This window comes from Salmo salar, chromosome 25 (assembly GCF_965601325.2).
Source record: "Salmo salar chromosome 25, fSalSal1, whole genome shotgun sequence".
NCBI lineage: Eukaryota > Metazoa > Chordata > Actinopteri > Salmoniformes > Salmonidae > Salmo > Salmo salar.
This window is the reverse complement of record NC_138315.1, coordinates 3,231,959-3,253,787: the sequence shown is the minus strand read 5'-3', so window position 1 is coordinate 3,253,787 and position 21,829 is coordinate 3,231,959. Positions and strand designations below refer to the sequence as shown.

Sequence of the window (21,829 nt, the reverse complement as noted above, 5' to 3'; positions counted from 1 at the left end):
TCCTAGGACCAGGCTACCCTACGCCCGCTCTACACACGGCAACCATCAGGCCCCTGCACAGCCCAGTTCGCCCTGTACTAGCACCCCGCTCGTACAGGGCTACTAGTTCCATCCAGCCAGGACAGGTTGTGCAGGAGGTGAGATCAAGACCGCCTGTGCACCTCCATGGCCCAGTATTTCCAGTTCCTGCCTCTCGTGCTGACCCGGAAGTGCGAACCCCTAGTCTGGCACTTCCAGCACCACGCATCAGGCTTCCAGTGCGTAATACCAGTTCCACTCGGCCAGTTCCCGCTTCCCGCACTAGCCCTGAGGTGCGTGTCCCCAGGCTGGTACCTCCACTACCAGTCCCACGCATCAGGCTTCCAGTGCGTCAGCCCAGCCTCGAGTGTCCGGAAACAGTGCCCTGTCCAGAGTGTCCGGAAACAGTGCCCCGTCCAGAGTATCCGACGATAGTGCCCCGTCCAGAGTATTCGGCAACAGTGCCCCGTCCAGAGTATCCGACAATAGTACCCCGTCATGAGTATCCGGTAAGAGTATTAAGCCCGGAACCGAGTGAGACGGCCTACAGTTCGGAACCAAGGGAGACGGCCCACTGTGCAGAACCGAGTGAGACGGCCCACAGTTCGGAGAGGTGTGAATGGGTCTACAGTCCGGAACCGAGTGAGTCTGCCTGCAGTCCGTAACCGAGTGAGTCTGCCTGCGGTCCGTAACCGAGTGAGTCTGCCTGCGATCCGGAACCGAGTGAGTCTGCCTGCGGTCCGGAACCGAGTGAGTCTGCCTGCGGTCCGGAACCGAGTGAGTCTGCCTGCGGTCCGGAACCGAGTGAGTCTGCCTGCGGTCCGGAACCGAGTGAGTCTGCCTGCGGCCCGGAACCGAGTGAGTCTGCCTACGGCCCGGAACCGAGTGAGTCTGCCTACGGCCCGGAACCGAGTGAGTCTGCCTACGGTCCGGAACCAAGTGAGTCTGCCTACAGTCTGGAGGGCAGTAGACCAGAACCTGAGCCACCTCCAGTATAGGTGGGTTGGGGAGGGGGGGTGTTGCACAGGTGCCGTCGTTGACGGCAGCCACCTTCCCTTCTCTCCCTTTAGTTAGGGGAATTATGTTTGTTTTGGGGTATTTTTTTTGTGTGAGGTGCATCCGGGGTCTGCACCTTTGGGGGGGGGGGGGGGGGGGGGGTACTGTCATGTAGGGGGGCAGGTGTATGTGACACGGCACATAACTTTGGTCGCTGTCCCAGACTCGCTCCTCTGGTCCATGTTCAGCAAGAAGACTCCAAAGGATCTGGCGCGCGACAACAAAGGGCGCTACTTCTTGGACAGGGACGGATTCTTGTTTCGTTATATTTTAGACTACCTACGGGACCTCAACCTGGTACTGCCTGATTATTTCCCCGAGCAAAGCCGGCTGCAGAGAGAGGCTGAGTTCTTCCAGTTGCAGGACCTGTCCATGCGCATCAGCCCCAGGATGAGCAAAGATAACTCCATCAGTGACGATATTTGCCAGAGCAAGCCCGAGGAGGGTGCGCTTCAGTGCGGCATAGGGTCCTCCAGCGGAATGGAAACTTTGCGCATGATGTCCGCAATGAGCAGCGCCCACTCCCCGTCTCGGGAGTCCAGAAAGTCAGGGTACATCACAATTGGATACCGGGGATCGTATACTATCGGTAGAGATATCCAAACCGACGCGAAGTTCAGAAGAGTGGCGCGCATCACGGTGTGTGGGAAAACGTCCCTTGCCAAAGAGGTGTTCTCAGACACTTTGAATGAGAGCAGGGACCCCGATCGGCCCCCGGAGAGGTACACGTCCCGTTACTACCTGAAATTCAATTTCCTTGAGCAGGCGTTTGACAAGCTGACGGAGGTTGGCTTTCACATGGTGGCTTGTAGCTCCACAGGCATGTGCGCCTACACTAACAATGATCCAAACGAGGATACATTCTGGACGAGTTATATGGAGTATGTGTTTTGTCGGGACTAAAATGTTGATATGATCCCACTCCAGTAGCCGCTATGACTTTGATGTTTACTGACCGTTTACTGACCCGCACGCACGCACGCACACCTTTCAGTTATTTCACAGATCAGTTAGTGGCATTGAGCCAATCTTCAGTATTGTTTTCTGAATCCAGTCCTGTTAAAAAGAAATTGATATAGATGATTAATGTAAGAGATCATTCTGAATGTCCAAGAATAATAGACATAAATGTAGTTGTACTTTATTTTGTATACTAGACAGTGGCGACCTGTCATTCAGGGCAGGTGGGGCAGACCTTGTTAGCATGTGATTTTGGCATTAATACGTGTCACATATCAGTTTGAAAACAATGTAAAAATAATAATAATTGAGTTAATAAAGCCGCATACAAACATGGTCTCTTTTTTGCTTTCTTGAGTAAGGCAGCTCCAAAATGCAGGTGTTTCAGCCTAGCTCAGTGCTTTCTGTGGTGGTGGGGCAGCCAGCAGAAAATACAGAGCGTAGGGGTTGGTAATGTTCTCTAGTTGAACTGTGATTGGCTCAGTGTTCTGTCACTCATGGGGTCACTACCTCACCGCAAAATCTACAGAGAGAGCTCAAAAATTCAAGGCCCTTGGGTGCTGCCATAGATTTACATTAGAAGTGCCCATCCAAGAAGGCTCAAGGTCATTGGCCACAGATAAAATGATATCAAATCACATTATATCTACCCTAACTTTGATTGGACTGATCATGTCAACATCATACTTTCAAAATCTTAGCTAGCAAGCTAGACAAGCAGTCATTATCATGAATGAAGTTGACAATCTACTGGCAAACCCTTTTCAATCCTTGTCATATGAAGATAAATTATAGATAAAACATATTGGTGGCTCATCGGCCATTGTACATAAACATTACACAACAAGCTGGAAATTGCAAATTCAACAATGAGTGGTTTGGAAGGAATCAGTGGCTAACTGCAAGTGTTTCAAAGCAATCACTAGCCTGCTATTCAGTGGAGAGAGTGTGTAGTCCAAGTCTGGGTTTAAGAGTCTTTTCAAAGCAACACCGTGGGCTAGAAAAAGTTGAATACATTGGCCATGTTGTCAAACCAGCATGACTGCTACCGCGTTCAAAACAACTGGAAACTTGGAACCGGGTAATCACAAGCTTCAGTGAATACAAGAGAACTGGGAATTCTGAAAAAAATGAGCTCTGACTGGGAAAATACGTTTTGAACGGTCATCCATCCAAGTCGGGAACTCAGGCCTCTTTCTAGAGCTCCGACCTGAAGATCACTGACGTCATGATTCAACCTTGTTTTTTTTCAGAGTTCCCAGTTGTCTTGAAAGCACCATAAATCCAGAGGATGTCAGACATTGATGACGAAGTTTGATGACAAAATTTGCCCACAAGAAGGACTGCCACATGACCTTCCTGTTTAAGTGAGCACAACAAGGTGTTGTGTCACCAAAAATGTCTTGTATGCTGCTATATAAATTATGTAATATTTTAGGGAGATATGTATACCATCGCTAAGAAAATAATAGTAAGTGTATGTTGTGTAGTAAGACCATGTGCCTCACCATAATAATTTGGTCCCTTTCACACTCATAACTTAGCCTACTGTTCTGACTTGGTGGTGCACATGTAGCCTATAGCCTGTTTTAGAGAAATGTCCTCATCCAATATTGTATGAGCTTTCGTTGTCTGCTTATATGCCCCCTTTATTTATCCTACGGTTCTGACTGGTGTACAGGGAGAATACTGTATGAACGGCCCACGTTCTGAATTCTGTCGCTGTACATTTCAAAAGTGCTGAACAAATATTTGTATTGACTACGTCTGTCTTAGCTCGCTCATTAATGTCTTCATCCAAATTACAGATTGCCTCTTATCTGCTCATCATTCCCTTATGCCATATTTTGTACATCTCAATTGTCAGTAGAAACCACATTTGTTTAAGCAAGTCAGCCATGTTTTTAAAAAGGCAGTAAATAAGGCTGAATTAACTGTTTTGCTGCCAGACAAGGCTCTGCTGATAGCCAGGTGTAGCGGTGGTAATGATTCACTCCATGGTGCTGAAAAGAAAGCTCTGCTGTTGGGACAGCTTTATGTAGGCCCTTACAAATAAAATTATTCAAGTTCTTTCAAATTGGTTGTTGATCATTGCTAGACAAACAGTTTCAGGTTTTGCCATAGATTTTCAAGTAGATTTAAGTCAAAACTGTGACTTGACCACTCATGAACATTCATTGTCTTCTTGGTAAGCAACTCCAGTGTACATTTGACATTGTGTTTTATGTTATTGTCCTGCTGAAAGTTGAATTAATCTCCCAGTGTCAGGTGGAAAGCAGACTGAAGAAGGTTTTCCTCTAGGATTTTGTCTGTGCATAGCTCCATCCCATTGCTTTTTAATCCTGAAAAACTCTTCAGTCCTTAACATGATGCAGGCACCACTATGTTTAAATAAAGGTGAAATAATTTTTTTTTTTTTTAAATGTAATACAGCAAAAATGTTTTGTCCTGAATACAAAGTGTAATGTTTGGGGCAAATCCAATACAACACATTACTGAGTACCACTCTCCACATTTTCAATAGCATATTTGTAATAGTTTCCATAAATCCTTTATGCATTTTGTTAGAAGCACAATAAAAATGGACAGGAAACCCCAAGCTCTTGAAGAAGTTAGTCAGAACTACACAGTTCTGATTATCACTGATCATGAAAAGCATGCAGTTACTTGCTGTATAACTCTGATGATAGAGATACATGTGTGTAATTGTTTTGCATGGAATAATTTGAAATGTGTAGTTCTGACTACGCTCTTCAAGAGGTGACGTTATTACAATCAAATAGTTAACATTTATTTAACAATCCCTTGAAAACGGCACACAGTTGTCAATGGTTTTAGCGGAGCTGGGGGTCTCCTTTCCCCCCTGCAGTCAAATGAAACGCTCTGCACCTTATTGTGACGTTTTATTAATAACAACCTATTGTGGAAAACAATTAATTTAAATAATTTATCTGCAATGTATGTTTGTTAGCTAGCCACCCAGTTTTAGAGAAATGATTCCATAAACTTTTGAATTTAAATGCCATTATGCATTCCTTTCAAACAGTCAATCCACAGCCATACACTGGCTGAAATCAGTTGATGATAGGACTTAGTTGTAAATGCTACAAGTACTGATATTGTATCATATATTGGTGATATAGTGGTTTCTACATGATTCCATGTGTTATTTCACAGTTTTGATGTATTCACTATTATTCTACAATGTAGAAAATAATACAAATAAAGAAAAATCCTTGAATGAGTAGGTGTGTCCAAACTTTTGACTGGTACTGTATATTTTTTTAGACATTTGTGAACGACCGGCTTGATTCGGTCTTATGTAGCAAAATTAGAAATTGTTTTTTTACATTGGATAAAAGTAGAGACTCAGAGCTACAAAATTGTATATCATACACTACAGTTGAGGAACAATGGGAAAGCAATCCTGCTTTGAAAGTTGCTAAACTTGTAACCTCACTTTTGTGAAAATGGCCTTTGAATATTTTGTTACACCTACTGGAGAGCTCTTCTTTGTCTACATCCATTCAGCATCGTTCACACCCTCTAAAAGCTTTAGCCCCGCCCATCTCTTTAACAAGCTTTCAGAGTGCACACTGGACGCTCTGGCCGAGGACTAGGGTGGATCTGAGCGTTCTGTCATAACAACAGCAGTCAAGCACCCAAGCTAACTGGCTAACATTGGCTAGCTTGCTAGCTACTTCCAGACACAAATGAGAAAACAGCTCACTCGGACCACTTTACTCACCCTAGCAGACCTGGTTAGGCTGTTTTTATGTTATCCAGACCGTTGGGGACTGCACCTGTGCTGATGGCAACAATTTAATGAAACTTTTTTTGCCAACGTTTCCCTACATCGGCAATATTCAATAGGTGTTGAGCGTTTGTAAATTCGTCAGTTATTCTGCTCTCTGGCACACTCAGACAAGAGTGCTCTGAAATCGGAGTAGATAGCCAGAGCGAATTTACCAGCTATTTCTATCAACAGTTGTCGCAGTGACATCATTAACATTCTATTGAAATGGTTACTTGCATAGTGGAGTCTTTTGTTAAGACATGTAGCTAGCTAACTAAAAGATGAACCATAATCCCAACTAATGATGTTACTACCCTGCATGAATTTGCAGGTATCTAACCAACCATGTTCAATATTAGCTAGCTAACATTGGGCTTAAACAAGCAAAGCAAATGGCTCTGAGATACAAATAATATTACTACACAGATCATACACGTAATGTTAGCTAGCGAGCCAACCAGCTAACGTTAGCTAGCTAGCTAACAGTACACTTTAACTTGAAATGAAAATAACTTTCTGACTAAATTTGAAATGTGGAATATCTGAAAATCTAGCTAGCTAGACTATCTTACCCGTATACATGGATGGACACTTCTCCATCTCGGTCACGGATGCCATTGTTGCCCTTAGTTTGAAGATGTAATCCGGAGACAGGTGTTTTCTCTATCTCCTTAGCTATCATACTCTAATTCCACTGATTTCAAAACTCTGTACTCCAGAAAGTGGAGAGCAACACTTATGCAGTGTTACTATGTGATATCGTTAAAAAAAGCTGCATTAGAAAGGATTACATGCTACATATACTGACCAGCTCAAATAGGCAGAAGCGTGCTACATAACAGACCAATCCGAACTCATCTCTCGGCATGTCCAGCCCACTCATTATCTCAGCCAATCATGGCTAGCGGGAAAATTGCTGTCTTTTTCTGTGGCTAAACCAACTAGGCTCGTAATTTATCAATTGTATTCATATTTACAGATGGGATACAAGTTTGTTAATAAGGCAAATCAAAGTTCACATGTTCCAGAAGGCATTTCTGTCAAAAAACGCAGTTTGATAAAAATACTAAAAGTTTACGTTCAAATGGCTCTCGTGTGACGTAGTGACGTGTGACATACACCTAGTTTCCTGAAACAAGTCACATTTGTGGTCTGTTTACATATATTTTAGAGGTTATTTATGCAGACATTTTTCATAAAACCTATATTAACTGTATTACAACAATATTTTAGGTTGACAATAATTCTATTACACAATTTCTGTTCTATCACGTGCCTTGCTTTTATTTTCCTGCATAAGTAAAATCAGGATCATGCCTCTACTGCCTTTCATTCCAATTAGACTGGTTTGGATTTCTCCCTGACCAATATGGCTGCCATTTTCACCTCATTGTGTACGTTTGAGGATTAATGACATAGCCCCTCTAGTAATTTAATAGGATCTCTACCCTTGCATCTTAGATTTAAAGTTTCATATAAAGAGATATTATCGTGGAAACGAAGTCAGCTACTGTGAGTTGAATGCCGGTGGTCTTCAGTCAGCTCAACTGTCCTACAACACAATATCTGGCTAGTTTTGTCTCTCCTTATGTCTGCTGTTAGAGCTTCCCGTGGGACAAATCCCAGAACTAATATCTCTACTGATTGCACAAACATCACCCAGCTTGCGTGTAGATATGTTTATCAACAAAAAAATCTGCTCTAAATATCATATAGATGTGCTTTAAAAGACAGCATGTCTACACTTTACCTAGAAAATGAAAATAAGTTGTGTGAGTGTACAAGTTCAGCTGTCTAACCAGAACTAGAATGGAATGTATTAATATTTCTATGGTCTATTTGGCCAAATCTAAGGATTTGTCTGTATAACGATGCACAGCTCTCTGGGTGACGTTCTGTCTTCAAGTCTCCAGTGGTTGAATAAGTCCCTTCCATATATGTAATGTATTACAGGTTATGGACAGGTACAATCAGGTGGCAGGAGGGATAGAGTGCATGACACTCCATCCTGGATATGACAATAGTTTGCCTCAACCCATTGGGTCCAGCAGGCAAACTACCTTGCCAAACACGTCAATCGTCATCCATTCCTGTATAGGGACCAATGAACTCCAACCACCTATTCCGCATGGTAGGGTCCTTCGGCATGGCGTGCAAACCACAGTTGGTTGTACATCCTGGAAGCATGCTTTGTCGAACCGGAGACAAAGAAATGGTCAATCCATAGCCTGTTAGGGCTAGGGGGCAGTATTGACACGGCTGGATAAAAAACATACCCGATTTAATCTGGTTACCACTCCTACCCAGTAACTAGAATATGCATATACTTATTACATATGGATAGAAAACACCCTAAAGTTTCTAAAACTGTTTGAATGGTGTCTGTGAGTATAACAGAACTCAAATGGCAGGTCAAAACCTGAGAGATTCCTTTACAGGAAGTGGCCTGTCTGACCATTTCTTGAACTTCTTTTCCATCTCTATCTTTTACTAAGGATCTCTGCTCTAACGTGACACTTCCCATGTCTTCCATAGGCTCTCAGAGCCCGGGAAAAAACAGAATGTCGTCATTCCAGCCCCAGGCTGAAACACATTATCGCCTTTCTCAAGTGGCCGATCAAGGGACTCTGGGCTTATGCGCGTGACCCGACCGCCCCTGCCTTTGTGATTTTTTCCTCTGTTTGCCGAAAAGGAGATTCCCTGTCGGAATATTATCGCTTTTCTACGAGAAAAATGGCGTAAAAATTGATTTTAAACAGCGGTTGACATGCTTCGAAGTACGGTAATGGAATATTTAGAATTTTATTGTCACGAATTGCGCCATGCGCGCGACACTTCTTTGCCATTTCGGATAGTGTCTGGAACGCACGAACAAAACGCCGCTATTCGGATATAACGATGGATTATTTTGGACCAAACCAACATTTGTTATTGAAGTAGACGTCCTGGGAGTGCATTCTGACGAAGACAACAAAAGGTAATCAAACTTTTATAATAGTAAATATGATTATGGTGAGTGCTAAACTTGCCGGGTGTCTAAATAGCGAGCCCGTGATGCCTGGGCTATGTACTTAGAATATTGCAAAATGTGCTTTCACCAAAAAGCTATTTTAAAATCGGACATATCGAGTGCATAGAGGAGGTCTGTATCTATAATTCTTAAAATAATTGTTATGCTTTTTGTGAACGTTTATCGTGAGTAATTTAGTAAAATGTTAGCGAATTCCCCGGAAGTTTGCGGGGGGTATGCTAGTTCTGAACGTCACATGCTAATGTAAAAAGCTGGTTTTTGATATAAATATGAACTTGATTGAACAAAACATGCATGTATTGTATAACATAATGTCCTAGGGTTGTCATCTGATGAAGATCATCAAAGGTGAGTGCTGCATTTAGCTGTCTTCTGGGTTTTGGTGACATTATATGCTGGCTTGAAAAATGGGTGTCTGATAATTTCTGGCTTGGTACTCTGCTGACATAATCTAATGTTTTGCTTTCGTTGTAATGCCTTTTTGAAATCGGACAGTGTGGTTAGATTAACGAGAGTCTTGTCTTTAAATAGCTGTAAAATAGTCATATGTTTGAGAAATTGAAGTAATATGATTTTTAAGGTTTTGAAAATCGCGCCACAGGCTGCAAGTGGCTGTTACGTAGGTGGGACGAATTCGTCCCGCCTAGCCCAGAGAGGATAGAGAGATTTTCGCTCAGTCTCAAAAGCCCCATTTATACCTGGTGCTAACATGTGTCCTTTGTCCTGGTCTTGTCCATAATCTGATTGTGCCCACATTTTCAGACTGGTGTAGACGATTAAAAGGCGCATTGTGACCTGATTATGATCAGTGTGTAAACAGACAAGATCACGACAAGAGCAGGACGAAGGACGCAGGTTAGAACCAGGTATAAACAGGGCAAGAAGGGACCATTTTCACATGGATCTTGGCGAAAGAGGGCATGAATTGTTTGCATAATTGTAATCCAAACCCAACATTCTTAACTTCTTGATGAACTCTTGTCACATATCTCACAAAACTCATGTTTGGTACTAGAATAAATGTTTCTGACTCAAATTGATGCTATTTAGTCCTTTTCAAAGGAGGAATATGCTTTTTTGATTCAGTTGCTCTTGAAAAGTGTGATTGGTTTTAATCCTGGCCTAAGGCCTAGATTCAATCAAATCAAGTGTTAACCGGCGATTGCCAACCCACGCATAGCTGATGTTTTGGCAGTGTTGGAGGTGAAAATGCGTTGAAGCTGTCAAATTGATGAGCAGCTGCTCTTGTGATCATTGTCATGAAGCCATGCCCGTCCCACTCGTGTTAGAAGTTCAGAAGGAGAAAGTGTAGGCTATATAGAAATAATGACACTCAAATTGAAAATCTTAAAACAAAATAGTTAGAGCCTAATTGAGGTGTAGATTACATCTCACATGTTCAAAATTGTGAACAAGGCTGCATGGGATTTCTCTCAATGCGACTCCGTGTAGCCAATGGCAATGTCCGCTTTAGTTATAATGGGAGCCGTTATGGATTTGACACCGTCAAAACATCACCTATGCAGATTTAGTCTAAATCCGAATCGGGCCCTAAAATGTACCAGTCCTTCTGGAATCTGCTCGACTGCCCTACAGCCAGTCTGTTTCTGACTTATTGGCTCAGTATACCACACTGAGAATGGGTCATCCATGTACTGTAAATTAGAGGGAACAACCCCACAGCTGATTCAAATCATACATTCAACTTTACAAATGCCCCCCCCCATGCCACTCCACGTGAATATTTAGGAGATGTGTAAATGATACAATAGTGTCTGTTTCACTCATCTCTTTATAACACAAATTGGGCTGTGTGTGATGTCGGTGCAAAATGGAGCAGCTGGCCTCATTTTATGATGTCATTATCATTTCAAGTGTAAATAACAAAAGGCTCCAGCTGCAGAGATAAGAGAGTGGGAGAGAGAGATAATTGGGAAAAGGATCTGTGATGAGAGAGTGAAAGGAAAAAATTAATAGAGCAGAGCTTCTCAACCTTTTTATTTTCTGAATCGCCACTGAAACGCTTTGAAAAAAATTATTTTATATCAGCTGTTTGTTATCTGCCCCTACTCCCCTGGTTCAGAATCACTGGAATCGAAGACATCCATGAGTGGAAATTACCTGCCATTGACCCAAGATATTATCTCATTCTAAATAACAACATTTGCTACGAGAAATATCTATCTTTCAATTTAGTTACTGTATGTAATTTATTTGGCACGAAGAACACGTTCATCATGTTAATGAAAACATGTCAGTTTAACGTCACTTTAAAGGTGCCGGAGTGAAAGAAACATATTGTACATAATTCACTATTCATAAATTTGCTTCAATACCAATATACATAGCTGTTTAGAATACTCCGTTGGCTCAGATTATGGTAAAGATTATCAGCCAGTCAAACAAATGAAAGGAATCAATGAAACATGAATTTGAACTAGAAAAGGACATTACTAAAGTAAATGTAGTGTGCTTGCTAGTCTTGAAGTATTTATGATTGTGAAATAGTAGTAGCGTAGTAGGTAGTGATGGTAGTGATGGCAATAGTAATTGCAGCAGTAGGGTTTTCATAGGCTATGTGTTTGTTATACTGACCTATTTTTGGTTTGTAGGTGCGGAGTTATTATAGTGGGTTGTAGTGGGATAGTATAGTATGGTAGAGTGAGGACTATATCATCGTTAGCCATATAATGTGTTTTTAAGATCTTCAAATGATTTAGTTTGAACATTCTGAAAGTTTTGGGGCAGTGATTATGATTATTCCTACCTACTATTTCCTGAGTACTCTATTATTTTGCACTTTGGTTTTCATCCCGCTTTTATATATGGTGCTTTAATAAATTCAATAGTTCTAAACCTTTAACTGCCTCCTGCCTACTCCTCTCTACACCTGTGAAAGAATGACTGACCCAACAGAACAGGAAGCAGCAGGACATCCCAACCTCTCCGCTATAGGAGCGACCTCCACCTTGCCCGTCATGCCAGGACGGCCTCCGAGAGGGACTAGGTGGCCTTGGTGATCTCGGTGCTGACAGGCCGGGATCTGGAGTGGGCGCCCGCCGTCTGGGAGAGGGACGGTCCAGAAGTGCAGTCCTATGAGCGCTTCACCTAAATCTTCTGTGACATTTTAAACCACCTTACATAGGGCCGAGATGGAGGTCAGCGTCTCCTCTGTCTATGCCAGGGGTCCAGGACAGCATCTGAGTACGCTCTGGATTTCCAGACGGTGGCTACGTCCACTGGCTGGAACGACCAGGCCCTGTTGACGGTTTTCCACAGCGGGCTACAGACGGATGTCCAGACTGAGCTGGCCTGTCGAAATGAGGACCTCAAGCTGGACCAGCTCATCGCCATGGCCATTCGCCTGGGTAATCTCCTACGTGTCCGTCGTCGCCCATCCCGGGCATTCGGGTCTCTCCCAGGAACCTCCAGCGAGACTGAGCCCAAGGAGGTGGGCACAACGCACCTTCCCCCAGAGGAACGTCAACGCTGCCGTCAACAGGGTCTCTGCTTCTACTGCGGGGAGTCGGACCACCCCTGGAAGACCTGTCCTAGAAGGAGAACCAGGCGAGGAAGTGACAGGCCGGGGAGCGCTCCTGCAATTTCCCAGGTAGGCGTGGTTGTGCCTTGCTCCTCTCTGTCCACCCAGCCCGTCCTCCTTCCTGTCACCTTCCCAGACTATCCTGGCCTTGCTCCTCTCTGTCCACCCAGCCCGTCCTCCTTCCTATCACCTTCCCAGAGTCCTGCCCTAGTGGACTCAGGTACTGCAGGCAATTTCCTAGACCGGTCAGTGGCCTTGTCATTACGCATTCCTCTAGTCTCTTTACAACCCCCTATCCCAGTCCATGACCTAGACAACCGTCCCCTAGGAACAGGACTGGTGTGCCAGACCACGATTCCCATTTCTCTCATAGTTGCTCACACCCACCATGAACGCATCACTTTCCTCATCTTAGACTCTCCCGTAGTTTTAGGTTTCCCCTGGTTACAGTTGCATAACCTCAGGATATCATGGACAGAGAGGAGGTTGTTGGGTGTCAGGAGTGTCAGGGGAATTGCCTCTCTGTGTCTGTGCCACCTCCAAAGTCTGGACCAGGCCACCCACGTCTCTATAATACCGGGACCTACAGGTGGTTTTTCGAAGACTTCTGCCACGTGCCTGCCCCCTCATCACCCTTGGGACTGCACTATTGACCTACTGCGTGGTTCTACCCTCCTGCGGGGGCACATCTACCTTCTCTTGCATGCAGAGACCGAAGCCATGGAAGTCTACATCCAGGAGGTGCTGGCCCAAGGATTCCTCTGTCCGTCCACCTCTCCGGCCTCCTCCAGTTTATTTTTTGTGAGGAAGAAAGACAGAGGTCTCCACCCCTGTATCGATTACCGGACACTGAATAAGGCAACTGTTAAATTCAGTTATCCCCTGCCTCTCATACCCACTGTGATCGAACAGATGCATGGTGCTCAGTCCTTTACCAAATTGGATTTACGCAGTGCCTACAACCTGGTGCGCTTCAGAGAGGGGGATGAATGGAAGACTGCCTTCAGCACCAGAACCGGGCACTACAAATACAGGGTAATGCCCTACTGACTGACAAATGCACCCTCTGTGTTTCAATCCTTCATTAACGAGGTGTTTAGAGACATATTGGGTCGTGGTGTAGTGGTGTACAGTGGGGGGAAAAAGTATTTGATCCCCTGCTGATTTTGTACATTTGCCCACTTGCAAAGAAATGATCAGTCTATAATTTTAATGGTAGGTTTGTCTTTTTTACAGGTAACAAGCTGCGGTTAGGAGCACTCCCTTTAACTTCTCTAGGGCCAGTGGGACGATTTCGTCCCACCTACGTAACAGCCAGTGGAATCCCGTGGCGCATTATTCAAATACCTTAGAAATGCTATTACTTCAATTTCTCAAACATATGACTATTTTACACCATTTTAAAGACAAGACTCTCGTTAATCTAACCACACTGTCCGATTTCAAAAAGGCTTTACAACGAAAGCAAAACATTAGATTATGTCAGCAGAGTACCCAGCCAGAAATAATCAGACACCCATTTTTCAAGCTAGCATATAATGTCACATAAACCCAGAAGACAGCTAAATGCAGCACTAACCTTTGATGATCTTCATCAGATGACAATCTTAGGACATTATGTTATACAATACATGCATGTTTTGTTCAATCAAGTTCATATTTATATCAAAAAACAGCTTTTTACATTAGCATGTGACGTTCAGAACTAGCATACCCCCCGCAAACTTCCGGGGAATTTACTAAATTACTCACGATAAACGTTCACAAAAAACATAACAATTCTTTTAAGAATTATACATACAGAACTCCTCTATGCACTCGCTATGTCCGATTTTAAAATAGCTTTTCGGTGAAAGCAGATTTTGCAATATTCTAAGTAGATAGCCCGGCATCACAGGGCTAGCTATTTAGACACCCAACAAGTTTAGCCCTCACCAAAGTCAGATCTACTATAAGAAAAATGTTATTACCTTTGGTGTTCTTCGTCAGAATGCACTCCCAGGACTTCTACTTCAATAACAAATGTTGGTTTGGTTCAAAATAATCCATAGTTATATCCAAATAGCGGCGTTTTGTTCGTGCGTTCAAGACACTATCCGAAAGGGTAAAGAAGGGTGACGCGCCCGACGCGTTTCGTGACAAAACATTTCTAAATATTCCATTACCGTACTTCGAAGCATGTCAACCGCTGTTTAAAATCACATTTTTATGCAATTTTTCTCCTAAAAAAGCGATAATATTCCGACCGGGAAATCGTGTTTTAGTACAAAGAGAGAGAAAATAAAAACATGGTTTTGCCCCGTGCACGCGCCTCAGTCTGATGGTCCTCTGATAGACCACTTACCAAAGACGCTAATGTTTTTCAGCCAGGGGCTGGAATTACATCATTCAGCTTTTTCCCGGGTTCTGAGAGCCTATGGGAGCCGTAGGAAGTGTCACGTTACTGCAAAGATCCTAAGTTTTCAATAAACAGAGCCAAGAAGCCCAAGGAATGGTCAGAGAGTGTACTTCCTGTACAGAATCTTCTCAGGTTTTTGCCTGCCATATGAGTTCTGTTATACTCACAGACACCATTCAAACAGTTTTAGAAACTTTATGGTGTTTTCTATCCAAAGCCAATAATTATATGCATATTCTAGTTTCTGGGCAGTAGTAATAACCAGATTAAATCGGGTACGTTTTTTTATCCGGCCGTGTAAATACTGCCCCCTAGCCCTAACAGATTAAGAGTGTGCTCCTAATCTCAGCTCGTTACCTGTATAAAAGACACCTGGGAGCCAGAAATCTTTCTGATTGAGAGGGGGTCAAATACTTATTTCCCTCATTAAAATGCAAATCAATTTATAACATTTTTGACATGCGTTTTTCTGGATTTTTTGGTTGTTATTCTGTCTCTCACTGTTCAAATAAACCTACCATTAAAATTATAGACTGATCATTTCTTTGACAGTGGGCATGTGTACAAAATCAGCAGGGGATCAAATACCTTTTCCCCCCACTGTACATAGACGACATCTTGTTGTACTCCACTACACGCGAGCAACACATCTCTCGTCAGGTCCGTTTTGGAAAGGCTGATAGGGCATGACCTGTATGCCAAGGCGGAGAAGTGCCTTTTCTTCCAGCAGGCAGTCTCTTTCCTGGGCTATAGGATATCCACCGCTGGAGTGGAGATGGAAGAGCAGAGGGTCAGTGCAGTACGGTCGTGGCCTGTTACATCCAAAATAAAGGCGGTGCAGCGACTCCTAGGTTTTGCCAACTATTTAAGGGACTTCATTAGGGGTTTCAGCACAGTGGTGGTTCCTCTCACTTCCCTCCTGAAAGGAGGTCCTCGACAGCTGTGATGGACTGAGGAGGCCAACAAAGCCTTCTGTGCGCTCAAGGAACATTTTACGAACGCACAGGTTCTGGCTCATCCTGACCTGTCTCTGCTCTTCATCGTGGAGGTGGATGCCTCCAAGGTTGGAGTAGGGGCTGTTCTCTCCCAACACACTGGATCGCCGCCTAAACTCCATCCATGCGCCTTCTACTCACAGAAGCTGTTTCCCATGGAGTGGAATTACGACGTGGGGGATTGTGAGTTGCTGGTTGTCAAGAAGGCACTGAAAACATTGTGGCACTGGCTGGAGGGTGCTCAACACCCATTCACCCATTGGTTTGGACGGACCACCAGAACCTAGAGTATATTTGAGCCGTGAAGAAGCTGAAATTGCGTCAGGCCAGGTGAGCCCTATTCTTCGCCAGGTTTGACTTTACCCTCTCCTACCGGCCGGGATCTAAGAAAGTCAAGGCCGATGTGTTGTCCCGGGTGCATGACACAGAGGATCAGAGGGAGAAAGTGTAACCCATTATTCCCCTGTCCCTCATTGTTGCTCCTGTCGTGTGGAATGTGTCCGCGGACATCAGTCGAGCCCTGTGACAGGAGCCCTCACCTGCCCACTGTCCTGAGGGGTGTACCTATGTGCCCTCTGATGTGCGGGACTGTCTCCTTGCCTGGGCACACACAGCACCTGTGTCGGGGCACCCGGGTATAGCCCGTACTGTCGACTGTCTCTCTGTCAAGTGCTGTTGGCTCACCTTGGCCCAGGACGTCCGGGTTTACGTCTCTTCCTGCTCCACCTGCGCACAGAGCAAGACACCGAGACACCTCCCCTATGGCAAACTCCACCCGCTGCCGGTTCCACAATGACCCTGGTCCCATCTCTCCGTAGACTTTGTCACAGACCTCCCCCCTCGGAGGTGCACACCACCGTCCTGGTCATTGTGGACCGGTTTTTCAAAGCCTGTCGTTTGATTCCTCTGCCTGGTCTCCCTACAACCATGCATACCACGGAGGCTCTCTTCTCTCAAGTCTTCCGGCACTACGGATCCCGGAGGACATCACGTCTGACCGTGGTCCTCAGTTGACCTCCCGTGTCTGGAAGGTCCTTCATGGAACAATTGGGGGTCACGGTCAGCCTCACCTCCGGGTACCATCCCCAATCAAATGGGAAGGTGGAAAGTGTCAGGACTGGCCCGGGGGTGTGGGCTGCATTTCTGCCTTGGGCAGAATACGCACAAAACTACCTCTGTCACACCTCCACTAACCTCACCCCTTTCAGTGTGTTCTAGCTTATCAGCCGGCCCTGGCACCCTGGCACCTTAGTCAGATCAAATACCCCCCTTGGTTCCTCCAGCAAAAGGCGTAGGCTGATCATCACTGCAGAGAGGCCCCGGTCTTTCAACCCGGTGACAGGGTTTAGCTTTCTATGAAGGACATGTCCCTCCACCTGCCCTGCCGGAAGCTGAGCCCGCGGTTTGTGGGGCCGTTCAAAGTCTCGAGGAGAGTCAATGAGGAGACGTACAGATTACAGCTCCCCGTCAATTACCGTATCTCACCCTCATTTCATATATCTCTCCTCAGGCCGGTGGCAGCTGGTCCCTTGCCTAATGCTGGACCCCACGAAGCACCTCCCCCTCCCTTGCATGTCGATGGGGGCCCCGGCGTACTCCGTCCGCAGCCTGTTAGACTCACGGCGTCGTGGGGTGTCTCTCCAGTACCTGGTCGACTGGGAGGGGTACGGTCCCGAAGAGTGGTGCTGGGTTCCGGCGCGGGATGTCCTGGACCGTTCTCTCATTCGGGACTTCCACAGGTGTCGTCCCACCCAACCCGCACCGCATCTCCGGGGTCGCCCCCAAGGTTGGCAGAGCCTTGCTGCTGGAGGGGGGGGGGGAAATACTACCACACCAGCCTTCGCTTTGGCTCCCCCTCCTGTCCAGCTCAGGCGTTCGGTGTCGCCGGCCATCTAGCTGCTGCCGAACCTGCTGCTGGCAAACGCCCTTCACTCATCAACCCCGGACTTGTCTCGTCATCATTACACACACCTGGTTCCAATCCCCACTCTATTACTGTATAATTGCTCCCTCTGTCATTTGTCTTTGTCGATCATTGTAAATGTTGCTTGTTTCCTGAGCGGAATCTCTCCTACTATTTCCTGAGTGCTTTATTATTTTGCACTTTGGGTTTTGTCCCGCATTTATATATGGTGCTCTAATAAATTCAGTAGTTCTAAACCTGCGCCTGCCTCCTGCCTTCTCCTCTCTACACTTGTGACATACACATTATTACACACACACACGTACATAGATAAAGGCTTCCAGGTGAACATCATATAATTAAATTATTACAATATTGAGAAAAAGGTAAATGTACAATAAATAAATGTTATTCTGTGCTTACTTTGAGTGGGGTTGTACTGTACTTTCGAATATGTTGGCAGATTACGGGTGGATATCTAGAAAATGTGGTAAAAAATACTATCATACCAGATCTACACTGAAACAAATAACACTTTGTAAATGATATACAATTATTCATAGGACTGAATAGTTTGAAATACTAACGTTAATTAGCATCAAGGCCTTTTAAAATAGGAAGTCAATTTGGCTGTTTACAGCTATTATTAGACAACTTTCTAGGAATCGTAGCTAAGACTTGAATGTCTATCTGGTTGATAATGTTAACTAGCGAGGTCAAAGAAATATATGGCCAGATATTAGTAATCCTAGATGTAATAAATACCCAGCTAGCTAAATAACTGACTAGGTAGCCAACGTCATAACTTTTAGGACCTAGACGTGTTCGCTGACAGGAAAATATATTATTGGTAATGTCAGCTAACAGGATAGCATCTTTGATACAGGAGACCTGTAAGTTAGACATTTGTGTATGCAATGTGTACAGGTCTCCTGGACCAAAGAGGCTACTAGCAGGAGGATGCTAACTAGTAAGCCTGTAGCTAGAGAACGGTGTCTTGTTGCTGCTAATGTATAAATCTGTTTTTTGATATAAATATGAACTTGATTGAACAAAACATGCATGTATTGTATAACATAATGTCCTAGGAGTGTCATCTGATGAAGATCTTCAAAGGTTAGTGCTGCATTTAGCCGTGGTTTTGATTTTTGTGACATATATGCTTGCTTTGAAAATGGCTGGGTGATTATTTTTGGCAGGGTACTCTCCTGACATAATCTTATAGATGTACTATTGTAAAGTGGTTGTTCCACTGGATATCATAAGGTGAATGCACCAATTTGTAAGTCGCTCTGGATAAGAGCGTCTGCTAAATGACGTAAATGTAAATAATCTAATGTTTTGCTTTCGCTGTAAAGCCTTTTTGAAATCGGACAATGTGGTTAGATTAACGAGAGTCTTGTCTTTAAAATGGTGTAAGATAGTCATATGTTTGAAAATTGAAGTTATAGCATTTTTGAGGTATTTGTATTTCGCTCCACGCGATTCCACTGGCTGTTGACTAGCCCAGGGAAGTTAACAGGCCTTGAGAAAGAAGCTGTTTTTCAGTCTCTCTGTCCCAGCTTTGATGCACCGGTACTGACCTCACCTTCTGGATGATAGCGTGGTGAACAGGCAGTGGCTCGGGTGGTTGTTGTCCTTGATGATCTTTTTGTCCTTCCTGTGACATCGGGTGGTGTAGGTGTCCTGGAGGGCAGGTAGTTTGCCCCCGGTGATGCGTTGTGCAGACTTCAGTACCCTCTGGAGAGCCTTACGGTTGTGGGCGGAGCAGTTGCCGTACCAGGCGGTGATACAGCCCGACAGGATGCTCTCGATTTTGCATCTGTAAAGGTTTGTGAGTGTTTTTGGTGACTAGCCAAATTTCTTTAGCCTCCTGAGGTTGAAGAGGCCGCTGTTGCGCCTTCTTCACCACGCTGTTTGTGTGGGTGGACCATTTCAGTTTGTCCATGATGTGTACGCCGAGGAACTTAAAACTTTCCACCTTCTCCACTACTGTCCTGTCGATGTGGATAGGGGGCTGCTCCCTCTGCTGTTTCCTGAAGTCCACGATCATCTCCTTTGTTTTGTTTTGTTGACGATGAGTGTGAGGTTATTTTCCTGACACCACACTCCGAGGGCCCTCACATCCTCCCTGTAGGCCGTCTCGTCATTGTTGGTAATCACGCCTACCACTGTAGTGTCGTCTGCAAACTTGATGATTGAGTCGGAGGTGTGCATGGCCACACAGTCGTGGGTGAACAGGGAGTACAAGAGAGGGCTGATAACGCACCTTTGTGGGGCCCCAGTGTTGAGGATCAGCGGGGTGGAGATGTTGTTTCCTACCCTCACCACCTGGGGGCGGCCCGTCAGAAAGTCCAGGACCAAGTTGCACAGGGCGGGGTCGAGACCCAGGGTCTCTAGCTTAATGACAAGTTTGGAGGGTACTATGGTGTTAAATGCTGAGCTGTAGTCGATGAACAGCGTTCTTACATAGGTCTTCCTCTTGTCCAGATGGGTTAGGCCAGTGTGCAGTGTGATTGCTATTGCGTCGTCTGCTTACCTATTGGGGTGGTAAGCAAATTGGAGTGGGTCTAGGGTGTCAGGTAGGGTGGAGGTGATATGATCCTTGACTAGTCTCTCAAAGCACTTCATGATGGCGGAAGTGAGTGCTATGGGGCGGTAGTCGTTTAGCTCAATAACCTTAGCTTTCTTGGGAACAGGAACAATGGTGGCCCTCTTGAAGCATGTGGGAACAGCAGACTGGGATGGGGATTGATTGAATATGTCTGTAAACACACCAACCAGCTGGTCTGCACATGCTCTGAGGACGTGGCTAGGGATACCATCTGGGCCTACAGCCTTGCTAGGGTTAACACGTTTAAATGTTTTACTCATGTTGGCTGCGGTGAAGGAGAGCACGCAGGTTTTGGTAGCGGGCCGTGTCGGTGGCACTGTATTGTCCTCAAAGCCAGCAAAGAAGTTGTTTAGTTTGTCTGGGAGCAAGACATCGGGGTCCACGACGGGGCTGGTTTTCTTTTTGTAGTCCGTGATTGACTGTAGACCCTGCCACATACCTCTCGTGTCTGAGCCATTGAATTGTGACTCTACTTTGTCTCTATACTGATGCTTAGCTTGTTTGATTGCCTTGCGAGGGAATAGCTACACTGTTTGTATTCGGTCATGTTTCCGGTTTCTTTGCCCTGATTAAAAGCAGGGGTTCGCGCTTTCAGTTTCGCATGAATGCTGTCATCAATCCACGCTTTCTGGTTGGGAAAGGTTTTAATTGTCGCCGTGGGTACATAACCGATGCACTTGCTAATAAACTCGCTCACGGAATCAGTGTATACATCAATGTTGTTGTCCGACGCTATCCAGAACATATCCCAGTCCACGTCATCGAAGCAATCTTGAAGCTTGGAATCAGATTGGTCAGACCAGCGTTGAACAGACCTAAGCACGGGTGTTTAGCAACAAAATAGACTGTTGTACTGTTGAATGGGATGGCATATTTAGAGGACAAAACAAAACTTCTCAAACATACAAAAAATAAAACTAAATCCTATTAGGTGGTACATATATAAGAAGATATAATCATTACAAGCAGTGTAGTTAAGCCAAAAATAAATATTGAGTGGATTGGAGTGCAGCAGCAGATCAACAACCCAGTTATGAAGTGGGACTAGACCATTTATCCAATATCTGCTGCCATATTTTGTAGAGATGGTGGAGCGATGGAATTCGCAATTCTCTGCCTTTACAAAAAGCTGGTTCTCCAGGAGGCGAAAACGAGGATGTCGTTGAGGTAGAAGAAGACGAAATGGTTTAACATGTTGCAGAGAACGTCATTAACCAGGGCCTGGAACACAGCTGGAGCATTGGTAAGACCAAATGGCATGATCAGATACTCGTGGTGACCGCTGGCTGTGTTTAAGGCTGTCTTCCACTCGTCCCCTTCCCGTATCAACCATCACTCCTGTGTTCCAATGTCACGTTGTGTTAGCTAATCCAAGTTTATAATTTTTAAAGGCTAATTGATCATTAGAAAACCCTTTTGAAATTATGTTAGCACAACTGAAAACTGTTGTTCTGATTAAAGAAGCAATATAACTGGCCTGGTACATTGTGCTGGGTCACTATGTGCCATTTTTTATT

General features: G+C 44.8%; 1 protein-coding gene across 1 annotated transcript; it reads left to right on the top strand.

Annotated features, from left to right (window-relative positions):
- The first annotated feature begins 1,189 nt into the window (after nt 1-1,189).
- LOC145864098 (BTB/POZ domain-containing protein KCTD12-like) lies at nt 1,190-2,373 on the top strand. Its single transcript, XM_082969252.1, has one exon. It carries the CDS (start codon nt 1,255-1,257, stop codon nt 1,975-1,977), a length of 723 nt encoding a protein of 240 aa, XP_082825378.1. The 5' UTR covers nt 1,190-1,254; the 3' UTR covers nt 1,978-2,373.
- The last annotated feature ends 19,456 nt before the right edge of the window (nt 2,374-21,829 follow it).